This window comes from Drosophila sulfurigaster, chromosome 2L, assembly GCF_023558435.1.
Source record: "Drosophila sulfurigaster albostrigata strain 15112-1811.04 chromosome 2L, ASM2355843v2, whole genome shotgun sequence".
Classification (NCBI taxonomy): domain Eukaryota; kingdom Metazoa; phylum Arthropoda; class Insecta; order Diptera; family Drosophilidae; genus Drosophila; species Drosophila sulfurigaster.
This window is the reverse complement of record NC_084881.1, coordinates 20812994-20838643: the sequence shown is the minus strand read 5'-3', so window position 1 is coordinate 20838643 and position 25650 is coordinate 20812994. Positions and strand designations below refer to the sequence as shown.

Sequence of the window (25650 nt, the reverse complement as noted above, 5' to 3'; positions counted from 1 at the left end):
ACTGTTTGATCTTCTCTTTTAAATGTAATAAGTAAGAACATTGTTGTCGCTGTCTATCATATAGCAAACTTACTGCACATTTATGTGATATATGTGAGTTTATGTAAATGAAGATCGTTATCTTGAAATTCTTTGCACGTGCAAAAATTTCGTTATTTTCTCGCTTTCATGATGATTTTTCATGTTTTCACTTACAATTTACATACATATAGTATATATATATATATATATAGAAATATCATTTTAAAGTGTTACATAATATGCAAAAATATCTATTGTTTATTATACGGGAGAAAAAACGACGCCTAAAAAAGTTATCAGTTTTCCTTACAAACATTTCTGCTTTCTAGCTGCACTTGACTTTTCTTTATCTTTTATAATATTTGTTGGATGTAAAAACGTTTTCGAAAGCAACTCAAACATAAATCTTTCACTTTCAATATTTCATTAACAATGAGCAACAAATAGTTACAATAAAAACATTTAAGCTACAATGATTATGATGATCTTAAAACGTTGGCGCAATAAAACTCAACTTTGCTGTGCTACACAAAAAATTTACATTAAATATTTGATTTAAGTTGTGTGTGTTTTCTTTACGATGTAAAATGCTTACAAATTAATTGTTGTACATAAGTAAATGTTTATGAAAACAAGGCAAAAGCTGTTTGTTATTATTTATAATATGCAATTTGTTTAAGTTATCGAATGTGCTTTCGAGGAAGTATTATTTCTTCCCAATCTGAAATTCTATCGCTCTTCCCTCTCAGTGCAACTCGATTTCGCTCGCACATTTGGTCCAATCTCTACTCGAGTTGCAGCTGCATTTGAAACTGCTTTGAATGGAGGGACGAAGGGTTTAAGGACGAACAGCCTAAATTTGATACAATTGCTAAACGAAAAAAGAGAAATAAAAATATTACAAACAAAAGCGAACAAAGGAAATTCACTTAAGAATATCTCGTATTTTACTTCATTTGTTTTTTATTTTGATATTTTATATAAAATACCAACAAAAATTATAATTAGAACTAAAGCAAAAAGAGTTGAATTAGAAAAAAAGTTGCTAATAAAAATGGGTGTACAATTGTTGAAAGGCTTTTTGCATAGTCTTGCTAATTATGCATTTTGTTTAACTAAATTGATTAAATTATAAAATGTGTTTATTTTTTTTACTTTTTTTAATTGGGTTTTGTTTTCGCTAAAAATTTCGCATAAAAAAAGGAAATCATATTGGAACCGAGGAAACTTTAATTGCATTGCTGTGGCTGTGTTTTTTTTTTGTTGTTTTTTGATTTGTTTATATACTTGTTTACTTTTCGTTCGATTAAAAACTTAAAGACACTTGGACAATGTTGAAACTTCTACGATGTGAGTTGATATCTTCCGCTTTATCGATTTCTTTCCTTTGATTAGCTTTTTATTTAGGGTTTACATTGCAAGTTGCTGTGGTTGTTGTTGTATGTATGTAGTTATACAATTAAATATGTATTTATTTGTTATGCCCCGATGAATATTAAACCATTCAAATAATGCTTAATAAATAAATAAACATGTTGTTGCTGCTGCTGCTGTTGTTGTTAGTTGCGGTTGCTGATGTTGTTGCAGTTGCTGATGCTGATGTTGTTGCTTTCTATTTGTCCTTGTCGGACTCAGTTGCAGCCACAGGCTTCTTGCCAATGGGAATAGCCACCCGGATTCTGCAAAGCGAATAGAATAGAATAGAATTAGTTATATGGAACAGATTGGAGCTGTTACTGCTTTAACTCACTTGTCGGTGATCTCTGTCAACTTGGTGCGCACCAAATCCAAGTAGGTATCGATCGATTGCTTGTTGTTCTCATAGACCTTGGGCAAGGTGAACAGCGAGACAAAGGCTATGAAAGAAAGAAGAAAATTAGTTTTTGTCTAGTGGAATGGAACTTCTTTCAGACTCACCCAGAATGACCAGAGTCATGCCATTGAACCAGGCGCCAATGTAGGTGAAGACCCACAGAATGACACCGAATTTAATCGAATCGATCAGATCCTCAACCAGAAACAGACGCCTCAGCTCAGCAGTGAAGCCATTCAAATGGGCCACAGCCACGCCGGCAATATGCTGAACCTTCTCCTGCGACAGCGTCAGATCCAGTTCCAGATATTCTCTGCAAAAGATGGAGGAGTAGAGGAGTAACGTTAATATTTATCATTGCGAAAATAGTGACAGAAAAAAGTCACACTCACTTGAAGGGATGTCCATCGTTTGTCTTTTGTACGGCCTGTGTCACCGATTTGTAGATTCTGAAGGCGACGGTGCCGAAGAGTGCGAGCAGCGACAGATAGGCAAACACACTGATCACGGAGAAGCTGGAGATGGCCACCAAGGTGACCAGGCCGGCGCCAAAAACAATGCCTGATTTTTTCACATCACGCCAGTAGATGAGGGATTCCACTGCAAGAAGAACAAAGAGAGGAGAGAATGAGTTACAGTTTGACAAGCAGTAGAGTAGAGTAAATTGTAGTTTGGCAAGCAGTCGAGTAGACTAAGTTACAGTTTGAGCACCTCTACAGTTTTACATGCGTGACGCCATTTCATTTTCATCACAGTTGACAAGCGACTGCGTGCGACCAAAATATACAAAAGCCCACACACACACACATACACACACGAAGATCTCATAGATCGTTAAGACCAGCTGTCTATATGTGTATGTAGTCGGTGTACAATATGTATATCTTTTGGCTGAGCAGCAATTATGCAATCTTTGAGATACACGAACATTTTGTAGCATAAATTGCAATGCATTCGCTGCCGCCGCTTGCAGGTAATAATTGTTGTTGTTGTTGCTAGCACTATACACCACTATTAGCCACAGCTAATACACACATATATATTATATATATACTATATAGATAGTATATGTAGTTCTTTATAAATGTATGTATATATCTAAATCTCCCCCACACACACTCACAGATTTTGTTCGACATTTTCTTTTCGGGTTCGTGATTTTTCGTGTGATCTGCCGCGCCGTGCCGTTCGTTGCCAACTTTTATACTAGACACACAATCTTATTTGCCGTCTGTGCGCATTACGGTTCGGGATTGTCCGGACCCCAGCGCCGGACAAAAGAGCAAAAGCCAAAAGACTCACAGAGAGCAAAGAGAGAGAGAGAGAGAAAGATCAGTTGAAAGAGCGCAAGTGCGGAACGGATATGAATCGGAACGCTTAGCAGCGATCTATACAACTAAAACAAAAAGTTTTTTTTTGATATATGCGTAAATATAAATTGTAGAATGGTTCTTAGTCCCCCTTCCCTTTCAATTGAGACACGACGATAAGCAGTCAATGCACCCGCTCATTGCTCTCATCGAAACCGAATTTTACCTAAATTGAAATTGAAATGGATAATGGATTTCAATTGGTTTCACCTATAAATAGTTTAACTCGTTAAACAATAAACAATTCGCTTGACGGGCCATTGAAATGCGATTAATTTAACACAATTTTGTATAGATGTGTTTTTCTCTCGTCGCTACTTCTGCTTCCTCTTTCTATTTATAAAGCACTTTTTCAATTGTGGATGTTTTTGTCGGAACAAAGATATTTTTTATTATTTCGTTAACTATACCTCGCAAAATAAACATTTGCTAGCGAGATAGTTGAAGGAACTAGTAAATTTTAAATATATGTATTTTTATTTGTATGTGTTTTCTTTGAATATTGAGTTTAAGATGATTCACTATATCAACTAAGATATATTACAAAAATCTAGAATATTGATTAAATTTTACAATATTTGTAATTTTTTTAAATATAATTTTCCATACCAAAAACACAAATTATCAAACATCATAAATGCCTTCTAAGTAATAAGTATTTCAAGCAGTACACTGCTTGATATGCGTTTGTTTACTTTACCATGCGTTTGAAGTAAATTCTTCATGTAATAAATCAAAGCATAGGGTATCTGCTAGTCAACTTGTTGTAATTAAACAGTTTGTTAGTTGTTGTAGAAGAAAATTGAAATGCATAATTAAGTGTTGAGTCGGCTGTTTGGCATCTCTCGCATGAGGAATCACAGCTGCTTGTCGAATACAATATTCGGAAAATGCATTCAGAGAGAAAAACCCACGCGAAATAAACGAGATTTTTGAGAGACTGCTCAAAATCATTCCCGTGTGCTTCCCGATGAGCTACATAGCGGATATACGACTTTTGGTGAATAATACTACAAGTGATACAGCTAAGCAAATATCAGTTTCGGGTTATTATAATAGTCGACGACGAAACCCGTTTTACAGCCCACAGGGGGAGGTGGGAGAGGAAGAGAGAAGTGCCGCCTAAGGCAGTTGCCAAGCGGCAATCGCTTGGAGGTTATGTAAATCGACGGCAAATTAGAAAGGAGACAATGATGAGAGGGCTACAAATTGAAACTGGGTTAAGACACGAGAGCATGTTAACCAGCATGCATAAGAGATACACCGACACATATACAATACGAGTATACCCATGTATATGATACGTATTGTCTGTCTTCTGTCTGGCATTATAAAGAAAGCGCTGCGAGAGAAAGTTTTTCCTCTTTTTGCGTTGCGTCTTTTTTATCAATTGAAAAGAGACTTTGTTCCAATTAAGCGTATTGAAAGCTTGTTTATAAATGCAATCCCTTCTCACTGGAATGTCAACTCCACAAAAGGGCCAAGGAGGGAGCGATGAGAACGAAGAAGAAGTGGGGGCAATACTGAATACTGGCAACTGGTTTGCACTGAAACTCAACTGAAACAAGTTTGTGCTGAAAGTGAAGTGGAATCGACTCTCTCACCGTCCAAGAAAAAGAAGAAGCGCATGAAATTGTCTAGATAAGAGACAAGTGTTTGTTTCCCTCTGTCTCTTTTATAGATGTGCGTCATAAATTCATCAGCGTGAGCATTAGAATTGTCGATTATTTGGCTACTTATAGCGAGAGAAAGTTTTAGTAGGATAGAACTACCAAAGCTAAAATTGTTATTCCAAATAAATGAAATTAAATTGAAATTTACAAATAAAATGATTTCCGCATGTAAATCAATAAACTTTGCTGGCTGTCTATCAAATGTTACAAGCAACTTTTTGCATGACATTCATAAATGAAGTTGGAAACTTTTTTATGCTCAACACTTTGTCATTTTCTTCCTTCTTCCTTTCGCGCAAACAAAAACTTCCTGTATTCCAATCATCGTGTAAACAGCAATAAAAACTTTATGCCTGTCTCTGTCTTCTCGTCCTGTGTTTACTAGCCTTCTCGCTCTTACCCCCACTCCCACTTGCGCACCCACTCGCTCATTGACTTGTCACCTTCCATTGTTAGAGAGGAGAGTCTTCGGTTGCCTTGCCGAGCAAATACGATTGCGTGCAGAGGAGGATCGAAATTAATGAGTTTCGTGCGTGATTATCTATGTGCTTTAATTATCACGTGCACATCTCGTACACACACACACTTAAGTGTGTTTGCCTCTGTATGCGTAGCTGGCACGCGGCATTGATAACCTTGAATTAGACAAGACAAAACACACAGAAATACACACACATGCATACATGCACTCGCAGAGATAGCCTGCAAATTGGAAGTGCATGCATTAAATTATGGAATACTCGAAATGTATATGGGAATATAAAGCTGATTGTTGTTGCTGAGCTCTCTTCCAGCTCGAGTTCGTTGGCTTTGCACCTTTCCAATATGGTTTTGTTGTTGTGCTCACGACGTGGCAATCGAACACATTCAAAAAACGATCGCAGACACCGAAAATAAAATTCAAATTATGCAAAAAGTTTATGCTGTCGTCGTGGTTTCATGTTGTTGCTGCTGCTGACGTCTGTTTTGGGTTTGCAGCGATTTAATGGCCACGTTGGCGCCGCTGCTGACGTTGGCAAACGGCAACGACGACCAGAAGAAGAAGCACCAGCAGCAGCATAGATAACACTCAGAGGTAAATCAAAGTGGACAAGACAGGTGATAAGCTCTATGCTCTGTTGTTGTTGTCATTTTTACCTGGGCCACGTTCGGGAAGTGGTTGAAAGTTGCCGTTAGAGTTGTTGCGTGAGTAACGTTTGCTGCCACCGGCCATTGTAACGCTTTTTTTATTTATGTGGGGGAGGGCGGGGTTAAAGTTGGCGCCCAAATTGTATGCAAAACGGAACTAGCGTGTCTAGCACTAATTAAACTTGGCTAATGCACACAAACACACACACTGAAACACTATCGTGTAATTTATATATTGGACTCTTGAGGGGCGACACTGCGGACCGCCGTCTGCTCTGAACGCAGTAAAAGAACTGGAAGAAGTTCAAACACCAAACAAACCAATAAGCCGCAGTCGCCGTCGCAGTCACTGCTGCTGCTGCGCTGCCACTGCTTGCGCATTGGAGCTTGAGTGTGTAAGAGCGAGAAAGCGCGCTACGCGCTTGCATGACAAACAAGTTTTCTGGAATGGAGCAAGTTTATGCAGAGAGCAACTGAGAGAGAGCAAAAAGAGAGCAGCGCCAACGGTGAGAGCGCGATCCAAGCGCATGAAAGTAAAAAGATAACGCGCAATTGCAGCAACAACAACCACAACGACAACTGCGCTGCGGCAGACCAGCATGTCAAACTTGACTACGTAGGCGCATTGAAATCGCTTGCTTCGCTGCGTCGTAAGAATGTATTAGCAACGTGTCAAGCACACGACGACGACGCGACGTCTCAACCGATGACTCGGCCAAAAGCCCGAAGTTCATGTTCATGTTCGAGTTGAGTTACGTTTTTTTTTTGGTTTTGTTGTATTCAACGTAGTGGGTGCGGTTGGCGTTCGATGGGATTTGATGTTGTGTGTGATTCATAAAGTGCGACCCAACATGTCTAAATGTGCTTCAAGCATGACGAACAATAGCCAAACTATAGGTGTTAGTGTGTAACGGTGTAAGTGTGGTGAACGCACTCAGCAAATTGCATTGTGAATCAATAACACAACGCCTGGGTAGCTAATTAAATGCAGCCCAACAACAAAGGTAGTGTGGTCAATGCACTGCTTGCTTACAGTTTGAGCAGCACTGTTCATGTCTGGAAAGCTGCGCAGTTTCAACTACAATTGTTCAATGAACTATCTTTCCACTGCAACGCAAAACCAAAACAAACTACGTATTACTCCACGAATGAAATGAACATTTGTAAATGATGATGATAGTGACATCATAGCATACAACAGCAACCCCCTCGTTGGTAACGCAGATTTATGTATTGCGTTTATTTTTTTCGCTGCTTCTTTTTTGGCGCGGCGAGTGAGTAATAATAAAGCTTTGCTTCAAATGATATCATGCCGCCCAAAATCGAACAACGTAAGTGTGAACGAGAGAGAGAGAGAGAGAGAGAGTCGGGGTAATTTATCGGGTGTGGGCAGCAAGAACGAGGCAAGCTGACATAATTCTCAATTCAGTATTTAGTATTCGGGGTAAATAATGAACAGCGTATAAAATCTCTGCACCTGACATTGTCAAAAATGGGGACGGCAAACGAAATTGCATAAGCTGCGCAGCACGCAGCAAATGTGAGATGCAATAAAAAGCCAATGAAATAATGCAATTATTATAAGAAATGCGACAAGAGAAACAACAACAACAACAACAACGAGAACGAAGACAGCAATTGCAACAAGAGCAAAAGTCACCACAGCAGCAGCGGGCAACAATCAAATTGAAGACACAAACACACACACACACACTCACAGACACAACGACGTCTACTAATAAAAGAATGCAGCATGCACTTGGGCGAATGCGACTTTTAAATACACTGCAGTGACGAATAACTAATATTTCATCTTATAATAATTATTAAAGGTATTCAATACATCGAAGACCTAAATACATGAAATTGATTAAAATTCTGATAAACATGTAGTCTCTACATAAAATAATAATAATATAAATATTTAGAAATATGTATATAAAAGAAATTAAATGCAAGTGCATTAAATCTTACACAAATAATACTTGAGCCAATAAAATGTTATCTCTTGTTATCGTGAGAACAGTTGACAATAGAATACACACATGTAACAATGATTTCAATTTATTTAGTTCAAAGTTAATCTTCTTCAAATATAAACCTCAATCGAGATTACACACTTCCACAAACCACAGAACGGAAACGAATAAATACCCAATCAATGTGTAAATTATTGATAATAGAAAACGAAATGAGTTCTCAAGTACAAATGGCTGGCTAAGTTATTGAAGTCTGCAGATAACAAAATACTTTTTGTATAAATCAAAATGTGCTTCAAAGATAAACCAAAAGTATTTCAACTAGGTGATAGGAAAGTCTGTAGAGTCGAATAAATAATTAACATAGGAAAATTTAAATACAAATTTTGTCATTTCTTCTCTCTCTGGCGACAAGAAAGAAATGTTTATAAATAAATCAGAGCGACCATTGGTAACAACGTGACAAGATTTCTGACAGACTGAGGAAGGAGGGGATTATCTCTTAAATGGAATGTCCGATTTGCAGGGAAAGTACTTACAAGACTCCCGATTAAAGGGCAGCTCTTTGATTTCATTCAGTGTTTGCAGTAGCGCCTGTAGCGTTTCTAAAGCGGCAGCCATTTCTTATATATTTGTAGTATGAATTAGGATTATATATAGAGGTATATATATATATATATATTTGTATATATATCTAGAACTAAACAACTGCAACGGGACGAAACGAAACGGAATTAGGAAGTTACACACGCGATATTTGCCAAACGGGCCGGCATTAACATTAACCGTTAACTGAAACGAGGCAATCGACCGCACGATCAGCGAACCCAGCGCCAACAGACCTCAGATTATATAGCCCCCTCTATCGTCCCTCTATATTCTATATAGGTGGCGAATGACTTGTCGAAATATCAGCCAGCAAAGAGAACCGAAAGAAGTGGCTCGTCTTTTTCTTTTCGCCACTGATATGAAAATAGACGAAGCGACAACGCATCGCTCAACTGCATGATAGATAAGTGCCACAGTGCACTCAGCGAAAAAGTTGATACACAATTGGATGACGAAAGTATTGACAGATATTACGTGCAAATAAAGGATTTAAATTCAATTAGAAAAACTGTTTTTTAAAATGAAATCATTTGTAGTTTGTTTTGTTTGATTTATTTTACTAAAAGACAAATTTAATTATCGCGAACTTTTTGTAGTTTTTTTCTGGTTTATTTAAATTACCGTTTTACAGTCTACTTTAAGGTGCTGTGTTTTTAATAGCACTCTTGGTATAATGCTTATGATCGTATTCTTTATTTATATATTTAAGATGCTCTTCACTTTCGCTATTATTCACTTTTTCGCTGAGTGTATGCGTTAACAAATTCGATAGGCACGTAGAAATTGATTTAAGACATTATGAAATATGGCCAGCGACAACTGACAGATCGAGAAAGTTATATAAGTGCAAATATCTGATAATCACAATTAGATATATATGCAGTGTGCATATATATAGATAAACACATGCGTTATATATAGACTGATATTGGTATTCCCTTGTCGAGAAGTGTAAATGCCAAAGAATCGAAAGTATTTGTGTAGCTGTCTTGTTCTTGGCTACGGCGGTGCTTGTCACCAGGGGCTGTGAGGGGGGCTGAGTGGCAAGACCAAGCGGGGTCAACAGCTGATGGCGCGGTACGAAGCGACGCGAGTCGGCAACCATGTGTGGCAGAGACACAAAAGTTGCAAGTATGTTGCTTACGGAGACAAAACACGACGTTATGCGAAACGAAACTCGAACAACACGTTGAGTGTGTGTGACGTTGACAAAGGCCGTACATCAACTAAAAACTACGAGCACCGAGCACAATTCATTTCAGATGCGCTCAGCCACAGGGCGAGCATTGCCTTAGCTCTAGTATATAGGTGTACATACACTCACACACAAGCACACACTTGAACATGTGTGCGTTGTGTATATATCGCATTCATATGGGCTATAGGTAAACCAAGGCATAGGGGCATATGGGCTATAAGCACCCCTTGTGTGCCTTGGCTACGGCAAATTCCGCATAGAACACACATCACTGAGCGCACGAGAGAGAGCAACAAGCGTCGCCCTCTCTCTCGGGTTGCTCTCTCACTCTCAGCACACGCATTGTTGTCGCCAGCCATTGTAGTTGTAGTTGTAGTCTGCATTTTGCACTTAGGTAGCGATCCCTCAGCAAGCGACATGTCGCTGCATGCAGAAGCAGTAGCAGCTAAAGCGCAGGTAAGCAGCAGCTGGCAAGGCAGGTACACTTTGAGAGAGCGACAAAAAGAGAGCGAGAGAGAGAGAGGAAGCGTGTAAAGGAACGTAAAGAAGATGCTGGCAAGTACAGCCAAGATTTGCAGCTACGCAGATCAGCTGTGCTAGCAAGCTTTGCACATAGCAAAGCCCTTAAGCTTAATACAAACAGCAAAAGCTCACATTTACGACTTGCGACTGCTTTTGCTGTTTGCTCTACGTCTAGCTGCAGCCCACAACGTAATCCGCAAAATACTTCACTAAACCAAACAAAATCAACAAGAACAACAACAATGGCTGAGAAACAGCTAAAAAGCTAAATTTAGCAGGCAAATATTGAACGAGTCGCAGTTCGCCGGCCGGGCGCAAGGTAGAGCAAGAGCAGCCAAGTGCTCAAAGAAATTAAAAGCAAAAACAATAAGTGAGAGAAAGAGCTATAGAGAGACAGAGCTGCATACACAATGACAGCAGCAAACATCAGTGCGAACAACAACAATCAAGCTCTACAGATGCCATGCTTCCTTTCTCATTCTCATTCTCAATCTCTCACGCACATGCTCCCCTTCTGCAGCTGTTCTACAATTTCAAGGTTACGTTCGACTGCTGCTGCACTGCTTGCTTTCAATCAGCGCTGAGCTTTCCACTGCTTGTCAATTAGACGCGCCAAATTCGATTTAGCTTTTAAATGTCTTGTCTTGTTCGTTTTTGTAGTGTGTAGGCGTGGGAATATTTTAATAGTCATGCCCCAGACGTGACGTCACAGCAAAATCCAGTCACTGACGTCGGCGTTTATTTTCTCCAACTATTTTCACATGGCACATGACTGAAAGAACAGTTCGTTATCAAAGGCGTTGCCTAGACCTTGATTTCACTTTCGTACGGCGCTGCAGTCGGCAGAGATAAGAAGAGTATATTTTTGATAACACGAGTGCAAGTTCGGAATTGTGTAGAGAAATGAACAAGGGAGTCACCCTTTTGGTAAAGCTGTCTTAAGAAGTGATCGATGACTAAAAGAAAATTTCACAATAGTTTCTTTTTTATAGGAACTTATAAGAAATGGAATAATTGCAGAACAGAACTGATTGTTTTTCAAGTAAAACTTTCAAATTTTGATATTTTCTTCTCAAGAAATGTTTTGTCTCAAATAATATTCCAATTTCTTAGATATATGTAGTAGTATTCCATTCTGTAAACTTCTAAACATTAATTCATTTTGATTTCCTGTTTTAGCGTATTTAAATGTCGATGAGTCAATATCAGACAACCTTCTGTTTTTTATCTATTGATTCAAGTTATCAATTGGCGAAATCTGTTTCGCACATAAATGCAAATTTTTTTATGTGTTTTTTTCTCTTTGCCAGCGAAAATTGCGATGATCTAATGCGCGTTGTTCATTCAGTTCGCTTGGCTGGAATCAAGTAGAATACATATTATAAGTATGTATACATTTATTGTGTGTACTGCATATATTTTTTTTATATATATATTAAATAATGGTCGAATTAGACACGTAGCGTAGTTGGCGGCCTCAACACGTAAGGCACGTAAGCATTTCCTTTTATCTTGCTTTCCCATTCTATTTTTGGCCATTCATATAACCATAACAAAAGCCGGCCGGCAAAAGCAGCAAATAAGAAAAAAAAGCCGGTTGGACTTGACTAAACCAACGACTTGATTGTGTTCTTAGTCAGCATTAGACTCGTTAAAAACATTTGTTGAAATTCATTGTGCATAAAAAACTTGCATGCAGTCATGACCAAAATTGGACTAATCGCATTGAATATTTATATCGTTAGTCAGCAGCAACCTTCAATTCGCAAGTTGCATTATCGCGTTGTTATTAACTTTGCTTAAAGTATTTCGGACATTTAGTCAGAAATTTCTATAGTTAACTATGCTATCATCATAGCTAACAACATGAATTTCAACTGACAATTCATATAATCGCAATCAAGTTAATCAATCTCAGACATGTTCAGCCTATTTTATTTTTTTCCAATTACAACTAATCTATAAATGGAAATATACCATTTTTTTATACATTCTTAATAAATTTTCTACTAAGGTAAAATTTTATAAATATCATTCCCCTAATTTCATTATACTTTCAATATTTAGCAGTTCCAAATATTTATATTATCATCTCTACTTTCTAAACATAATTTTCCAATTTGTCACTTCTAACGTATTTCATTCAAAGCCTTTCTTAACTTTCTAATGATCTCTTTAACAAATATCTATTATCTTCGTTTAGAAGTGCTGTAATATTATATTAATTTCTATTATCAACCTTCTAAATGTAGAAAGTAAATCCCAAAAGTTCTTCCACACATTTTCTTAATGATCTCTTCTAAAATTATCTATTCTCTTCATTTAGAAGTGCTGCAAGATTTCTTCCAACAAGTTTGCAAATAATTATCAAGTTCTTTTTGTTGCAAACTATTTTCGTTGTAAGCAAAAAAGTATTTCACGGACAGGCTTGAGCTGTTTAGAAGTTCAGACACGTTGCTTTCGGGGCTTTCTTTATGGTCAAGACCAGACCAGTTGTTGCTGTAGAATTGAGTGAGGGTTGAGTGACTCACAGTTGATTCAGAGGGAGAGAAAGGGGGTTTGACTGCCTGCTATGCCCATGGAGCATTGAGTGCTCGCACAGTGGGCAGTCTTGCTGTCTTTCTGTCTCGACAGTTTTGCAACCTGCGCTGCTGCCGAGGGTTGAGAGGCGACTGCTGTTAATTGTCAAGTAGCGGTCGGTTGCCAAATTGGGCATAAGTACACATCAAAATCGAGACGAGAAATGGCTTTTATGAGCCATTTAATGCCAGCCAAGCGGGTGGCTTCAAACAAGCCGCAGGTGAGCTGATTTCACCGGGGGTGGAATTGTATGCAAAGTGTTGAAAAGCCAAGTCAAGAATAACGGTATATGTGTGGAAAATAGAAATACTATTAAAATGGTGAAATAGTAGTTAAGGCTAATTGAGATTGTGCTGAAGATTTGAGAACTATATCTAAATTAGGGGAATTTAATAGTCATAAAAGGGAATTTGAAATGAATTGAATGACTAGACACAACTAAGTTTTAAATTTCAAGATTAAATAAAGTACATAATTCCTTTATTTAATAGAATAATAAAGAAGAGCAAGTTATTATCTACTATTAATAGCCTTTTCATTAACTGAATTATGAAAATTTGAATTTAGTGCATTTCTATTTTAATTGATGCACTTATGTATATTGGATGAACACTTAAATGAAGTTGCATTTATTGACAATTCCTTAACTGCAATTAAATGAAATATGAAATTGAAATTTGTAATTAAATTTCAATTGATACACTTCTTAAATGGAGTTGCCATTATCGATGTTAAAATGTTAAATACGAACAGAATTTCTCGTAATTATTCAATGATTCAGCTTAATTCGTATTTAATAAAAATAATAAAAGAAACTAGAAATCTCTATAGTAAATTATCATAACCGCTTAACCTGGAGCGTTACTTGTGTGTTTAGCTATTTGAAACTGTTTGTTCTATTAACTCAGCAATTTGATATGTTCAGTATAACTACAAATATATTTGCACAGCTCACATTGCGAATGTTCTCGAGTTGTGAAGTACGAAACGAAAATGTACAGCTCATTCCCAGACGCGATTAAAGTATATACTAAAAGTATGTGTGTGTGTTTTATAGGGGTTTATATTCGCAGTTACAGTTGGGTGCAAAGCTCAGAAGACGTCAGTTAATCGTCGCTTTCGTAAGCTGATGAAATGCACTGCGACAATTTGACATGTGTAATGTAGTAGGTGCTTAGCTATACCTCCTAAATTGTAAACTGTATACTACTGTGTGTATATATAGAGAGTATGTCTCATGCCAATTGCATGCGAGCCTCGTGTGAAAGGGGTTGCCCCCGTCTCCCCTTTCCTTCCCTCTGCCATCAGCCATATCAGCTTGCAGCAGTGAAAACTTTTCATATTTATATGGCCAACTGACGGTTGCATGAAAGCGCTTAGCATGCGATCCGATTACGCTGCTGCTGCTGCCGCTTTTTGCCGCTTCGGTGCCAACGCGAGCTGAGGTAACTGAACTGCAGTCCTACTAATTGCGAGGGGGCGTGGCTCGTTTTTGTGTCCACTATGCGGCGTATACACAATATTGTGTAGTGCGCTCTTAGGCGCTGTCCACTTTGCAAGGCGTGTCGAATACAAATCAATGAAAACACCAACAACTGGGGTAGTAGAAAGGCGGGGGGAGAGACTCTGAACAATATGAATACGCTTGAGCAATCTTTCAGGGTTGCAAGCTGAGCGCAATTACAAAAGATTGACAGACAGACAGACAACAACTTGTGCACAACAATGACAATAAAAAGTGTGGTATACTTTTAGGCTTAAGGCGAGGCATACGGAAAGGAGACGTAAGTTAGGCGAGGCGGGGGCGACGCTGACATCATTAGGGAAATGCGCATAGAACGCATATTGAAGACACAGTTGTGCAGGAACTGCCCATGGCCCACACTACAGTTGGCAAGCAGTTCACGGCAAGTCGCAGTTTGAGAGGCGCTGGAGACTTACCTTGCGGGTGCAAACGTTCGGGCTTGAACCAGGCATCTGCAAATAGGCGATTGACAATATTGATTTTCGTTAGTTAGCGTTTAGTATGTGTGTTTGTGTTTGTGCAAGGCAGACAGAGAGTGTAAGACATAGAGAGAGTACGAGAGAGAGAGAGAGCGAGTGCGTGCAAGAGAGCGCATTAAGAGTGCATTAGGCGGTGTTTGAATGTTAGATGAAAGCGCGCTTGCAGGCGTAAAAAGAAGAAGCAAATTATTACAAATACACATGCAAGGAAAATAAAGAGCACAAAAGAAATCCGAAACCAAAACCAAAACCAAATTAAGAAGTATTATACAACGCATTTGCATTTAATTCCAGACACATTTCCGCACCCATTGACAGAGGTTAGTTTTGTTTTTGCTTTTGATGTGTGCGTGTGTGTGTGTGTATTAAGAATGTGGAACTTACTGGGATCCAAAATGGAGCAAATCAATGGGCGCTGCTTGCAGACGCCATTTTGTCCGGTTTCGCCAATTGTGCACATTTTGTTATTGTTGTTGTTTATTAAAACTTTTACACAATTTCAATTACTGCAGCACTTGCTTGTAAAAATTGCAGTATATGTATTTATATTTATATGTATTTTTCTGTATTTCTTTTTTCCTTTTGTGGGGGCAACAAACAAAACTACAGCGCGCGTGCGAACGAGAGGGCAATACACAAATTACGACGTAGCGTTTTGAGAACTTTTACGGAATATTATTTTGTTGGAGAAAGAATTGCTTCCGTCTAGCAAGCACACGACGCGTTCAGAGACTGAACGGAGACCGTAAGCTTTTTTGGAAAGCCTGTCGGTCACCTACCTACCACACAAAGGACCAGACTTCTAGCACTACAAAAGCCCAACTTACGTCTAACGACGACGCCGCAGTGAGAGAGTAGCGCAGCAAAGAGAGAGAGCGAGAGCGAGCGCAATGTAAGAGTCGAATTATCGATTAGTTGTGGGTTGAGCAACCGCGCTTAGCCCTGAACCCCACAATAACAACAACAGCCGCATAGCAAAAGCTCAAGCTCAAGCTCAGTGCAAAAGTTTATGGTCTATCGATTGGCACACGACAGACAGACTTGCAGCTGACCAGCAGCGAGGTGAGTGTAGAGAGCTTTGTAGAGACGACAGCCGTGGAGACTTTCGTTTGCCAAACGCATAACGCATGCGTCGAATTGCATCTCCAGTCGCTGCCTGCTTTTGTTTCTCCACTGTGGGTGGCGGGTCTGAGGCCCGGAAATTACCGGACGGCGGCGTTTCGTATTTTTGGGTGTGGATTGCAACAAAGTGCAGTCAACCCCCTGATGAGGAGTTGTCACCTTGGGGGAAGTTGCAGTGTGAAATTTATATATGTATGAAATCAATGAGCTGACAACGCGTCTCTTTAAGAAGTAAAGTTAGTTAATGCTGCTTTCTTTTGCAGTGGTCATAAATCAAATTGATTTTCGTATTTGGTTACGAGAGCAAATCGATGCGATTGAACAGCATCCAACTGACGATGCGAAATATGGAACTATTATGAAAGTGGGAGAAAAGTTGTGCAACTCTCGGCAATGCGGAAGTTCTTTGGGCCAAGTGCAATTAACCTAGAATTCTTATGCGTCATTGGGCAGATTTCTTTCTGCGAAAACTATTTCCCCAAAAACGTTGACCCAAATATGTCAGCTTAATTTCACATTTTGATGTGATACATTTGGGATACATTTTTGTATAAACACAATATTCATGACCTGATTTAGCAAGTAGAACATATGAGGTTCAAAGAGAGCACAGAGAAAAGAGTAAAGGGAAATTAAAGGAAGAAGAGATCGAATGGATTCTATGTGGATCAAGAGTGCACGCTGTGCAATGTGGAATCTGACAACGCAGTTTTCCCGTTGCATCGCATATTGATCACGCTAAACTAAACAAAGACAAAAACCTCACAGAATATACTTGTATATAAGCATGTGTCTACAACAATTGTTAAGTATTATTCACACTTTGTTTACAGCGTGTCGCCTTAGGGAACTTTCACAAATTCGTTACGCCTCGTAAATACACTCAATTGGATCAGTTTTTATAGCACTTTTTTCCACTACACCAGCATATGCTGCTTATACACACTTACAAAGTGTATGCAATTGTTTGTTCGTATGTGTGTAATTAACTACTCGACGATATGAAGTCTATATTTATGCATAAGCACTTGATTGCCATTTGATAGACATGTGGCCACTGACTGACTGACTGCCAAGGCAGGCGATAAACGCAAAGCAAAGGCGCTGATAAGTGCCAGCTTAGTTAGTCTGAGCTAAGCGACAGCATTGAAAAGAGCGTAGGAAGAGAGAAAGGGAAGCCAAAGCAAAGGGCGCCTCAGTGATGCCAACTTTGCGAACAGCAGTAGCAAAAAACAGATAAGGATTACAGAATAAGTATAAAAAGTGGAAGCGCATTGTAATTATGAAAGTAATGTAATAAAGTATTTTATATAATTTGTAATAGAATGCTTGAAAAGACTATCCTTATAATATTTCAAAGATCAGGAATAGAGAATATTACTTTTAATAATATTTAATATCGTAAATTAAAATTCTTTCGACTTGCGCACCTTACAAAGTTTCTCCCACAATCGATCACAAAAAAAACAACGAAGCCAGATGTAACGGAAAAATATCATTTACAGCACTGATGCTGATGCTCACACTCTCACACACACACACACACGCACATACATACATGCGTGCGATGCATAGGGCAAAAGCAGAGACGGCGAAAAGCAACTGGTAGAAGACGTGAAATCAGTATCGTTATCGAAAGAAATGCTGCCTCCAGCTGGGTCGATGACAAGCACTCGCACACACACTGAGACAAAGCAAAGTCAATGCCAATTGGAAAAGGAGAGGAAGCAAAATCAAATACTTAGCATGTACTTGTAATAAAAATAGCAAAAAGACAAAGCAACGGCATTTTCATCGGCGACTGCAGCTGTACAGCACATTACTAATTGGAAAATTTTCACCGCCTCAAAAATGAAGGCGCAATTGAAAGAGTAGGAGAAAGGAGAAAACGAGGAGCAAAACGATATTAAAATGATTTTGCGCAGTGAAGCGGCACCCCAACTGCCCCCCTTCCCCCTTTTTGCGGCCTCTTCTCAGCGTGCAAGCAGACAATTGGATTATGCAGACGAAAGGCTTAAATTAATGGAGGGCACTAAAATCCAATCCGAAATAGTAGTAGCAAGCAACAATAGAGCGAGACAGCCGCAACCGCTCGGCTCGCCGTCAGTCTACTTTGCTTTATTTTATTTATTTTTGTTATATTTGTTTTGCCCATAATTGCTTTAATGGACACACGCTAGAATGTACACATACACACACACATGCTAGCACTACAAAGATTTGCAGACTAAAACAAAAAATATAATAAAACCCAACAGAAAAATTATGAATTTTGAACACAACTCGCAGCTGATTCATAAGATGAAAATAATTGCGACATTCAGTTTTCACAAATATAAAACAAAAAAATAGTTGCTTATTGACTAATTCGATAGATCGAGAGAGAGGTCGTGACTCACGCGTCAAATCGATGACGATTGCCTTCCCAGCTTCCCCTGCTTCGATCAGTCAAAAGCTCTCAATAAGAGGGTGGGAGAAGGGGGAGGGAGGTAGAAAGGCATGCAAGAATTGCGAATACCCATTGCAAATACATTACGTTTGTTTGGCATGTACATTAAATAAAATTTAAGTATGAAATTATTTTTGCCTCAAACTGGATGCCGATGACATCATGTGGAGAGGCAAAACACGCAAAACAAAAAGAGAAAGAGAAGAGAGCGGGTAAGCGGCTTGTGTTTACTGCTACTCAAAACAAAAAAAAGGCAATGACTAAGTAACGTAACAACAACAAACTAAGCTCAGTAACAGAGTGACCAGAGCATCTGATGATGACGTTGATGTTGATGCAAGGTGCGGCATTTAAGAGAGGATAAAACGAAACAATGATAAAACAATGACAACTAGTCAGATACAAAAACAAATTAGGTACAAATGATAAGACAGTTAAATTATATGCTAAATACGCTTGCAGCGTGCCTGGTTTGCCGGCAATCTCGTTGATAATCTAATCAGTCATCAGCTGCAAGAGCATTCGAATCTAATTAGATAATTACAAGACTACTGAATTAGAATACTATTCGAATTAGACATGTGCTGCAAGCGTATTGGAAATGTGAACAAAGTTTAAGCTTTTCTAAGTCTCCACTCACCCAGTCCATATTTGTAGAAGATTTCCTCGACGGACACAATCTTTGGTTGTTGTTGTTGTTGTGGTGGTGTTGCTGCTTTCGGCTTGGGCGGCTCCACTTTGGGCACGGACTTGACTGGCTCGACTTTGGGTTCCACTTTGGCTGCCACTGGAGATGGAATCGGAACGGTTGGCTTAGCGACAACCTCGTCATCATCCAGATCGGTGATTAGCGCTGCCGCCTTTGCTACTGCCACTGCCACTGGAGGCGTGGCAATGCGTGGCTCCTCCTTGAAATCGCTTAACAAATCCTCCGAAGAAATAAACTTGTCATTGTCTTGCTCCTTGAGGGCATCGGTAATGGGTTTCTTGGCCGGCGACGTTGTATAAGAGACGGAAGGCGAATCTGTGTCCGAGTCCTTGTTGGCTGCAGCAACAGCAGCTGCCACAGGCACAGAGACTGGAGCAGGCACAGCAGCGGAAGCACTCACAGCGGGTTTGCTCAACAAATCATCATCATCATCATTATCTTCAACAACATCATCATCATCGTCATCGTCGTAGAAATTGGTTTTAGCAGGCGCTGTGGGCTCAAAAGGCTGCAGCGGCGTAGCGGAAGTTGGCTGACTGAAGCTGCCCAGCAAATCCTGCTGCTGCGGTTCCGGAACTGCAGCCGGCACTGGAACTGGAGCTACAACTGGAGTTGGAGCCACAACCGGAGCGGGAACTGCAGCTGGAATTGGATCTACAGCTGGAGTTGGAACTGCAGCTGGAGTTGGAACTGCAGCTGGAACTGGAACGGGAGCTGCTGTTGGAGCTGGAACTGGAGCAGGTGCCGAATCGCCAAAGTAGCCACGCTCCATGTTCATAAAGTCAGTGGTCAAATCGCTGATGCCTTGCTTGGTGTTTTTGCCTGCCTGCGAGAGGAAATCACTGAAATCATCCACTGTGCTTTGCTGGGCAGCGGCAAACTTGGCGTCCAGCTGCTCTTGGGCTTCCTTGGCGCCAGCGGACATGCGTTGCACAAATGCTTGCGGGTCACCGAGACCGAAGTCCACGTTCTTCTGCTCGTTGGCAAAATAGTGTTCGGTGTGCGCATTATCGTCCTGCGCGCCGTCGCTGCTTGCGCTTACGTTAGCTGCGCTGCCCGCGTTGACTGCACTGCTGCCATCACCGCTGAAATCGCCGAGCAAATCGTCGTAGGCGCCTGTCACCTTTTTTGCTGGCTGCTTGGAAAATGTCCTCAGCTGTCGCAGCTGCCTCCTTTTTAAGCTCCGCAAAATTGTTATCCATATTTTCGAATTGTTTTATGTTTTTTTGTATTATTTGGTTAAATAAATTATCTAATAACAGTCAGTTGTTCGATTGTGGTGTCGTTATCCTTTTTTCTTCTTCTGATTGGGATTTTTTTTAATTCATATGTGCGCACACATACATACACACACACACGCACACGACCGGCTGTTTGTCGTTGGCTGCTGACCTTCGTTGAGCTTTGCTTATAGCTTGATTTTAAATACGTTTAAAATATTGGGAAAGCACTTTCGTCAGTTCCTATTTTGGTTGAATTTCGCGACTGCTGCAGTGGCCGTTAAGATACTACAAATTAAACTTAATTTCACACAATACGTTCGACGGAGCGCCGCAACTCTGCTGTTTGAAAAATGATGTGAGACTGCGCGGTTGTGTGACCGCAAGGCGTAACGCAAAAAAATGTGGAACAAATAATATGTACACTTTAGTACGGTTGACAACACTGGGCCTGCTGCTATCGATATATGAAAGTTAAACCGATGAGCAATAATGCAATATTTTTGTATTAAAATACTATCTTCTTGCAAGGTATTTTTTGAGCTTTAAACTGCTGCCACTCATCAATCGTTGATTTGTATATAAAACACTGCCGTTACTTGTTTTGTTTATTGCAATTTATTCTACCACTAATTACTTTTGCTGCATTACAACCAAAATCATGCGGTCCACTTTAAACAACGGGTGTCCTGATGCGTGCGAAGACAGCGAACGCGACAATACCGTGTGCCACATGCTGTGCACGAATATTGTGAAAAGTTGCCGCACACGGCGCAAAAATGACGCACGGGCTTCTTTGGCGCCGGAGCTGCTGCAGTCTCGTAGTTGGGCTTTTGTTTTTCTTCCTCCAGCAGCTGTTGGAAATTCTTGCGGTACTTGGCTCGAAAATATTCAGCACCTTTCCGTTTGCCCTTCTTCTCCTTGCTGTTCTTGATACTGTCCTGGAATTTGGGCAACTTCTTTGACATTACGAGATCGGCATGTGGGTCATCTTGGAAATTGTCCTGCTCCAACGCTTCGAGAGCTTTGCGCGCGCGTCGCTGCCGCGCTGCTTCGTCCAAGACACGTTTCTTTTCGGCATCTTTGATGCGATGCGATTCGCGTCCTGTCATGATTTTGATTTTGATTGTAGTTTGAGTTGGTTTGTTGTTGTACGTGCTTTAGGCGTCTTTCTCGTGCAGCGGAAAACTGATGCGGTCCATTAAGTCGTCCACACGAGCCTGCAGCACTTCCACAATGTCCGTTGAGATGAATAGATGATTTTCGTCCAAGTCTTGTATGATAAATTTGCGACCCAACGCCAGCTTCTCGTCTAAATGCAGTAAAAATTGTTTCATAGCCGGATCACTGCACCAATCGAAGAATATGTTATAATTTGATCAACCAACAATAAAAACACATATTTACCATTCCACAAGTACACCTTTCATTACATTTACCATTGTTTATGGCAATTAAAATCATTAATAGCGCGCGGCGAAGTAAAAATCCAACATGCTAAAAAAGACTATTCATTCTGCCAGTGTGACCGCAACTTGCAACTCAAAAGATACCTCATACAACTTGCCATTCACAGCGAAACGTTGTCAAGTGCAATTTGCTTATTGACAGCTGTTTTTTGTTTAAAAAATTAATATAATTTCTCTCACATGAATTTAAACGTTTTTAAATTGCACAATATGCAATTGCTTGAATGCATGTTGGGTTAACATGTGTTAGGGCTTTGTCGGTGGACACCGGCAATCGTTTCGACTGCGCATAAACAATAACAATCGATAAGCTCGATACGCGATAGCTCACAGTATTGTTCTAAAATCGTAAAGCCAGCCAGCAACGAAAAAAATCATATAAATATTTATTTATTTGGCAGCTGCAAACGTGTGTGTGTACACAATACATAATGTCGAAACATTTTACAGTCGCGCTGGCGCTTATTGCGCTTGCTGCCACTCTGGCGGCTGGCAAATCTGATCCTGGTATACTCAATTTGCTAATAGACCAGGTACCAATAAAAAAACAGTAATGAAAACAATATGAATACATTTAATATGCTATAATTTTAGGATCTGCAACCACTCATAGATCAGCGTCCATTGCTGGGTGGCACAAATATCTACATTAAACGTTAGTAATGCACTGCACACACAATTGCAACGTGACAAATTCGCTCTTAACTGAACAACTTTTCTCACCTCTTTCCCCCGCCCACACACGCACACAAACAAATAAACCACTAACTCACACACACACATACGTGCAGTTCAATGCGGTTCAGAAGAAGTTGTTCCATTAACCATCAACTTTAAGCTGACGAAGCATCCTTGTCTCTTCGATGGACGTTTTGTAAGCAACATGAAACTGAAACCTTTTCTTCCGCTTCGTTTATTTATCATTTGTTTTGTTTGCAGCTGAAGCAACTCAACGATAATCCGAGTGCCCAGCAAAATATCAGTCTAAGCGAAGTGATTCAAACGACACAAACGAAAATCAATTGCACCCATCTGATAGTGTTGAATGACAAGACACTGGGAGCTGCTGTGACAGCTCAAAACCAAAATGCGCCGCTGGGAAAAAAATCCATTTTCGGTAAATTCACAATGACTCACAAAAGGGCAAAATCAACAGCAAAAAAGTAGAAATATGCTGACGTTATCAGCAACTTTAGTTATCGTAATTCTCTTTTTTGGTTCTACGAAGTACACATTTTGTATTTGGCATTTGTTGATAAACACAAATTTCTATTTGCAGACGACTTCCAAGCCCATTGCCACAATACCGGATAATGGCATCTATGAGCTGGAGCTGACGATAATCACAACGCCAGCTGGACAAAAGTTCCAGGCCACCGTACAAATTGGTTACTGGGGTCCACATGGGTATATTTCTGCCACGGATTGGCCTTTCTTGCCAGTAAGCTAAAGCTATAAAGAAAAACATTACTTTATCACATCATTGTAAACACTTTCTTCTCCTTAGTTCTATTTGACCATGTGCATTGTGTATGTGTTCTTTGGCATCATCTGGCTATTTGTCTCCTTTGCCCAGTGGCGTGATCTGCTGCGCATACAATTCTGGATTGGCGGAGTCATTCTACTCGGAATGCTTGAGAAGGCCTTCTTCTATGCCGAATATCAAACGGTGGCCAACACTGGTTATCCTGTGTATCACGCCGAAATCGTTGCCGAATTTGTTTCGTGTGCTAAGAGGACATTGGCTCGTATGCTTGTCATTATTATGAGTCTGGGCTTTGGCATTGTCAAGTTAGTTGATTGAATGTTATACTTCACTTCAATGTTGATCCATATCTTGATTTATAGACCTCGCTTGGGACCCATGTTGCATCGAGTTGTGGGTGTTGGAGCGCTGTACTTTCTACTCGCCTGTGTAGAGAGCTATTTGCGCATCACCAAGGTGCAGGGCGATCGCAGCAAGCAGCTGGTGGCCACCATTCCATTGATGGTGCTGGACTGCGGCATCTTCTGGTGGATATTCACATCACTAGTGCAGACCACAAGGACACTGCGTCTGCGCAGGTTTGTTTGGCACTTAAGCGACAGCTGAACGATGTCTTTATCAATATGTTTTATTGCAGGAACATGGTTAAACTACTGCTGTATAGACACTTTACCAATACGTTGATCTTCGCCGTTGTCGCTTCCGTCATCTTTATGCTATTTGCTTTGCGTTTGCGTCGTACCGAAGCTTGCACACCTGTAAGTTTACAATCCGATTTGATTTATGGTTACTCTCCAATACAGTTTACACTTCCAATTAGGGTTGGCAAGATATTTGGGTTGAGACCTGCTTCTGGCATATGCTCTTCTCGGTACTGTTGCTGGTCATCATGATACTTTGGCGACCCACAAACAATAATCAGCGTTATGCTTTCACGCCGCTGCTTGACAATCCCGAGGATGAGGACGATGATGGTAAGCGGTATGCAGAATTAAAGTTATCACTTTGTAAACACTTAAATTCGCAGATGAAGAAGATCAATTTGTGGCCGATGCCTATGGCGTTAAGATGCGAAGTTCACATCAGAATGGTGGCAGCAGAACACCAACGAATAATTCACGAACAGCCGCCACAACCAATGAGGAGGATGATTTGCGTTGGGTGGAGGAGAATATACCATCGGCAATGGGCGACACGCCGTTGCCGGTAATCGATTCCGATGAGGAGATCATCAGCACAAAGTTTGAAGTTTCCAAAATGCAATAAGCTGCAGCTGGCTGTATGACCTAAGAGACTTTTGCATATGTTGTGTTTACATGCACACACATTTATTTATGACTTATTAATCAAAACGCAAAACAAGAAAACAAAAATCACGCACTAAAGAGAAACGAAGAGCAACTGTTTGCTGGACAACAACCTGACGCAGTCTGTGGTTGGCAATCGAGGCTGTTTTTTACCCTCCCTTCCCCAGCTCTTCAACTCTCTCTCTCTTCTCCAGCCTCAACCTCAAGTCAACTCCTTCACCCTCACCTTCAGCTATCCAGAATAATGTCTGGTCTGGTCACAGGGTTTATTTTCGAGCAGCCCGTGTAAAATATTGTATGTAATATCGTAAATCTTAAAATGGTGATGCGTAAAAATCTTAATCTTATTATCGAGCTCCTAAAATAAATCGTAATTTATTTGTAAACGCTAGCTTAAGTTGTAGATATTTAGCGTGACAAATAACGTGCAACAATTCTTCGGTATGATAAAGAAAAACACAAAAAAAAAACTCTAGTACTTGTAAACTTTTTATCATTCTAAACAAATATAGTACACACGCACACACACACACACTTGTAGGTGTTGCTATCAACAATGTGTGGCATTAATGTTGTCGCACTCTTTGTAAATACTTGATAACATCCACTCACACACACAAACAAGAAATAATATTAATTAATATATATATAAACAAAATTTTGATAAAGGAGAAAAAGAACGGAAGCGAAATGAAACGATTCACGGCAAAGAAATGTTGCAATATAACTTATAAAATAAACTACAATTGAATTTGTATCCATGTATTATAAGTATATAAGATCAACAACAATCACTTACCTTATTTAAATACATACAATGTAGCGTAGTTTGCGATCTTTTCATATAACAAATAATAAACAAGCATAGCCATACCAAAAAATCACCCAAATGTTGATTAATTATTTATCACCTGCAACAAAATCTACAAATTTGTATCTGCAATTAAAAAATGTAGTGCATTATAATGACTTCTATGAATTTTTAAAAAGC

General features: G+C 39.8%; 4 protein-coding genes and 1 long non-coding RNA gene across 11 annotated transcripts; 2 read left to right on the top strand and 3 right to left on the bottom strand.

Annotated features, from left to right (window-relative positions):
• Window positions 1–1160: 1160 nt before the first annotated feature.
• On the bottom strand, window positions 1161–20746 carry LOC133839316 (reticulon-1-A). Of its 7 annotated transcripts, XM_062270796.1 has the most exons (7): window positions 20294–20746; window positions 19109–20250; window positions 14835–14870; window positions 2227–2434; window positions 1939–2147; window positions 1772–1877; window positions 1161–1700 (listed from the first exon to the last, which is right to left on the bottom strand). In XM_062270796.1, the coding sequence occupies exons 1-7, from the start codon at window positions 20377–20379 to the stop codon at window positions 1634–1636; spliced, it is 1854 nt and encodes a 617-aa protein (XP_062126780.1). In that variant the 5' UTR covers window positions 20380–20746; the 3' UTR covers window positions 1161–1633. The 7 variants fall into 7 exon arrangements, with proteins under 7 accessions (XP_062126780.1, XP_062126790.1, XP_062126736.1 ...); XM_062270806.1 differs by lacking the exon at window positions 14835–14870; XM_062270752.1 differs by lacking the exons at window positions 19109–20250; window positions 20294–20746 and adding an exon at window positions 15282–15493.
• On the top strand, window positions 15660–17411 carry LOC133839363 (uncharacterized). The gene is made up of 2 exons (XR_009894098.1): window positions 15660–16211; window positions 16283–17411. It is a non-coding gene; the product is annotated as an uncharacterized LOC133839363 (long non-coding RNA).
• Window positions 20747–20996: 250 nt separating the features above from the next.
• On the bottom strand, window positions 20997–21509 carry LOC133839346 (zinc finger HIT domain-containing protein 1). Its single transcript, XM_062270821.1, has one exon. The coding sequence runs from the start codon at window positions 21507–21509 to the stop codon at window positions 21057–21059; it is 453 nt and encodes a 150-aa protein (XP_062126805.1). The 3' UTR covers window positions 20997–21056.
• A 48-nt stretch (window positions 21510–21557) lies between these two features.
• On the bottom strand, window positions 21558–21963 carry LOC133839347 (general transcription factor IIH subunit 5). Its single transcript, XM_062270837.1, has 2 exons — window positions 21805–21963; window positions 21558–21744 (listed from the first exon to the last, which is right to left on the bottom strand). Exons 1-2 carry the CDS (start codon window positions 21837–21839, stop codon window positions 21558–21560), a joined length of 222 nt encoding a protein of 73 aa, XP_062126821.1. The 5' UTR covers window positions 21840–21963.
• An 850-nt stretch (window positions 21964–22813) lies between these two features.
• On the top strand, window positions 22814–25540 carry LOC133839294 (transmembrane protein 87A). The gene is made up of 7 exons (XM_062270722.1): window positions 22814–22983; window positions 23146–23307; window positions 23374–23657; window positions 23715–23930; window positions 23990–24110; window positions 24173–24326; window positions 24380–25540. The coding sequence occupies exons 1-7, from the start codon at window positions 22954–22956 to the stop codon at window positions 24616–24618; spliced, it is 1206 nt and encodes a 401-aa protein (XP_062126706.1). The 5' UTR covers window positions 22814–22953; the 3' UTR covers window positions 24619–25540.
• The last annotated feature ends 110 nt before the right edge of the window (window positions 25541–25650 follow it).

Bases quoted from the DNA above. Each gene is read 5' to 3' on its own strand.
- LOC133839316 (XM_062270796.1), bottom strand. From the start codon at position 20,379: ATGGATAACAATTTTGCGGAGCTTAAAAAGGAGGCAGCTGCGACAGCT. The intron at 14,871-19,108 runs GTGAGTGGAGAC...GCCTATTTGCAG, and splicing joins CTTCTACAAATATGGACTGG to ATGCCTGGTTCAAGCCCGAA. The intron at 2,148-2,226 runs GTGAGTGTGACT...CATCTTTTGCAG, and splicing joins AACGATGGACATCCCTTCAA to AGAATATCTGGAACTGGATC.
- LOC133839346 (XM_062270821.1), bottom strand. From the start codon at position 21,509: ATGACAGGACGCGAATCGCATCGCATCAAAGATGCCGAAAAGAAACGT.
- LOC133839347 (XM_062270837.1), bottom strand. From the start codon at position 21,839: ATGGTAAATGTAATGAAAGGTGTACTTGTGGAATG. The intron at 21,745-21,804 runs GTAAATATGTGT...CGATTGGTGCAG, and splicing joins AAAGGTGTACTTGTGGAATG to TGATCCGGCTATGAAACAAT.
- LOC133839294 (XM_062270722.1), top strand. From the start codon at position 22,954: ATGCGCCGCTGGGAAAAAAATCCATTTTCG. The intron at 23,308-23,373 runs GTAAGCTAAAGC...TCTTCTCCTTAG, and splicing joins CGGATTGGCCTTTCTTGCCA to TTCTATTTGACCATGTGCAT. The intron at 24,111-24,172 runs GTAAGTTTACAA...ACTTCCAATTAG, and splicing joins GTACCGAAGCTTGCACACCT to GGTTGGCAAGATATTTGGGT.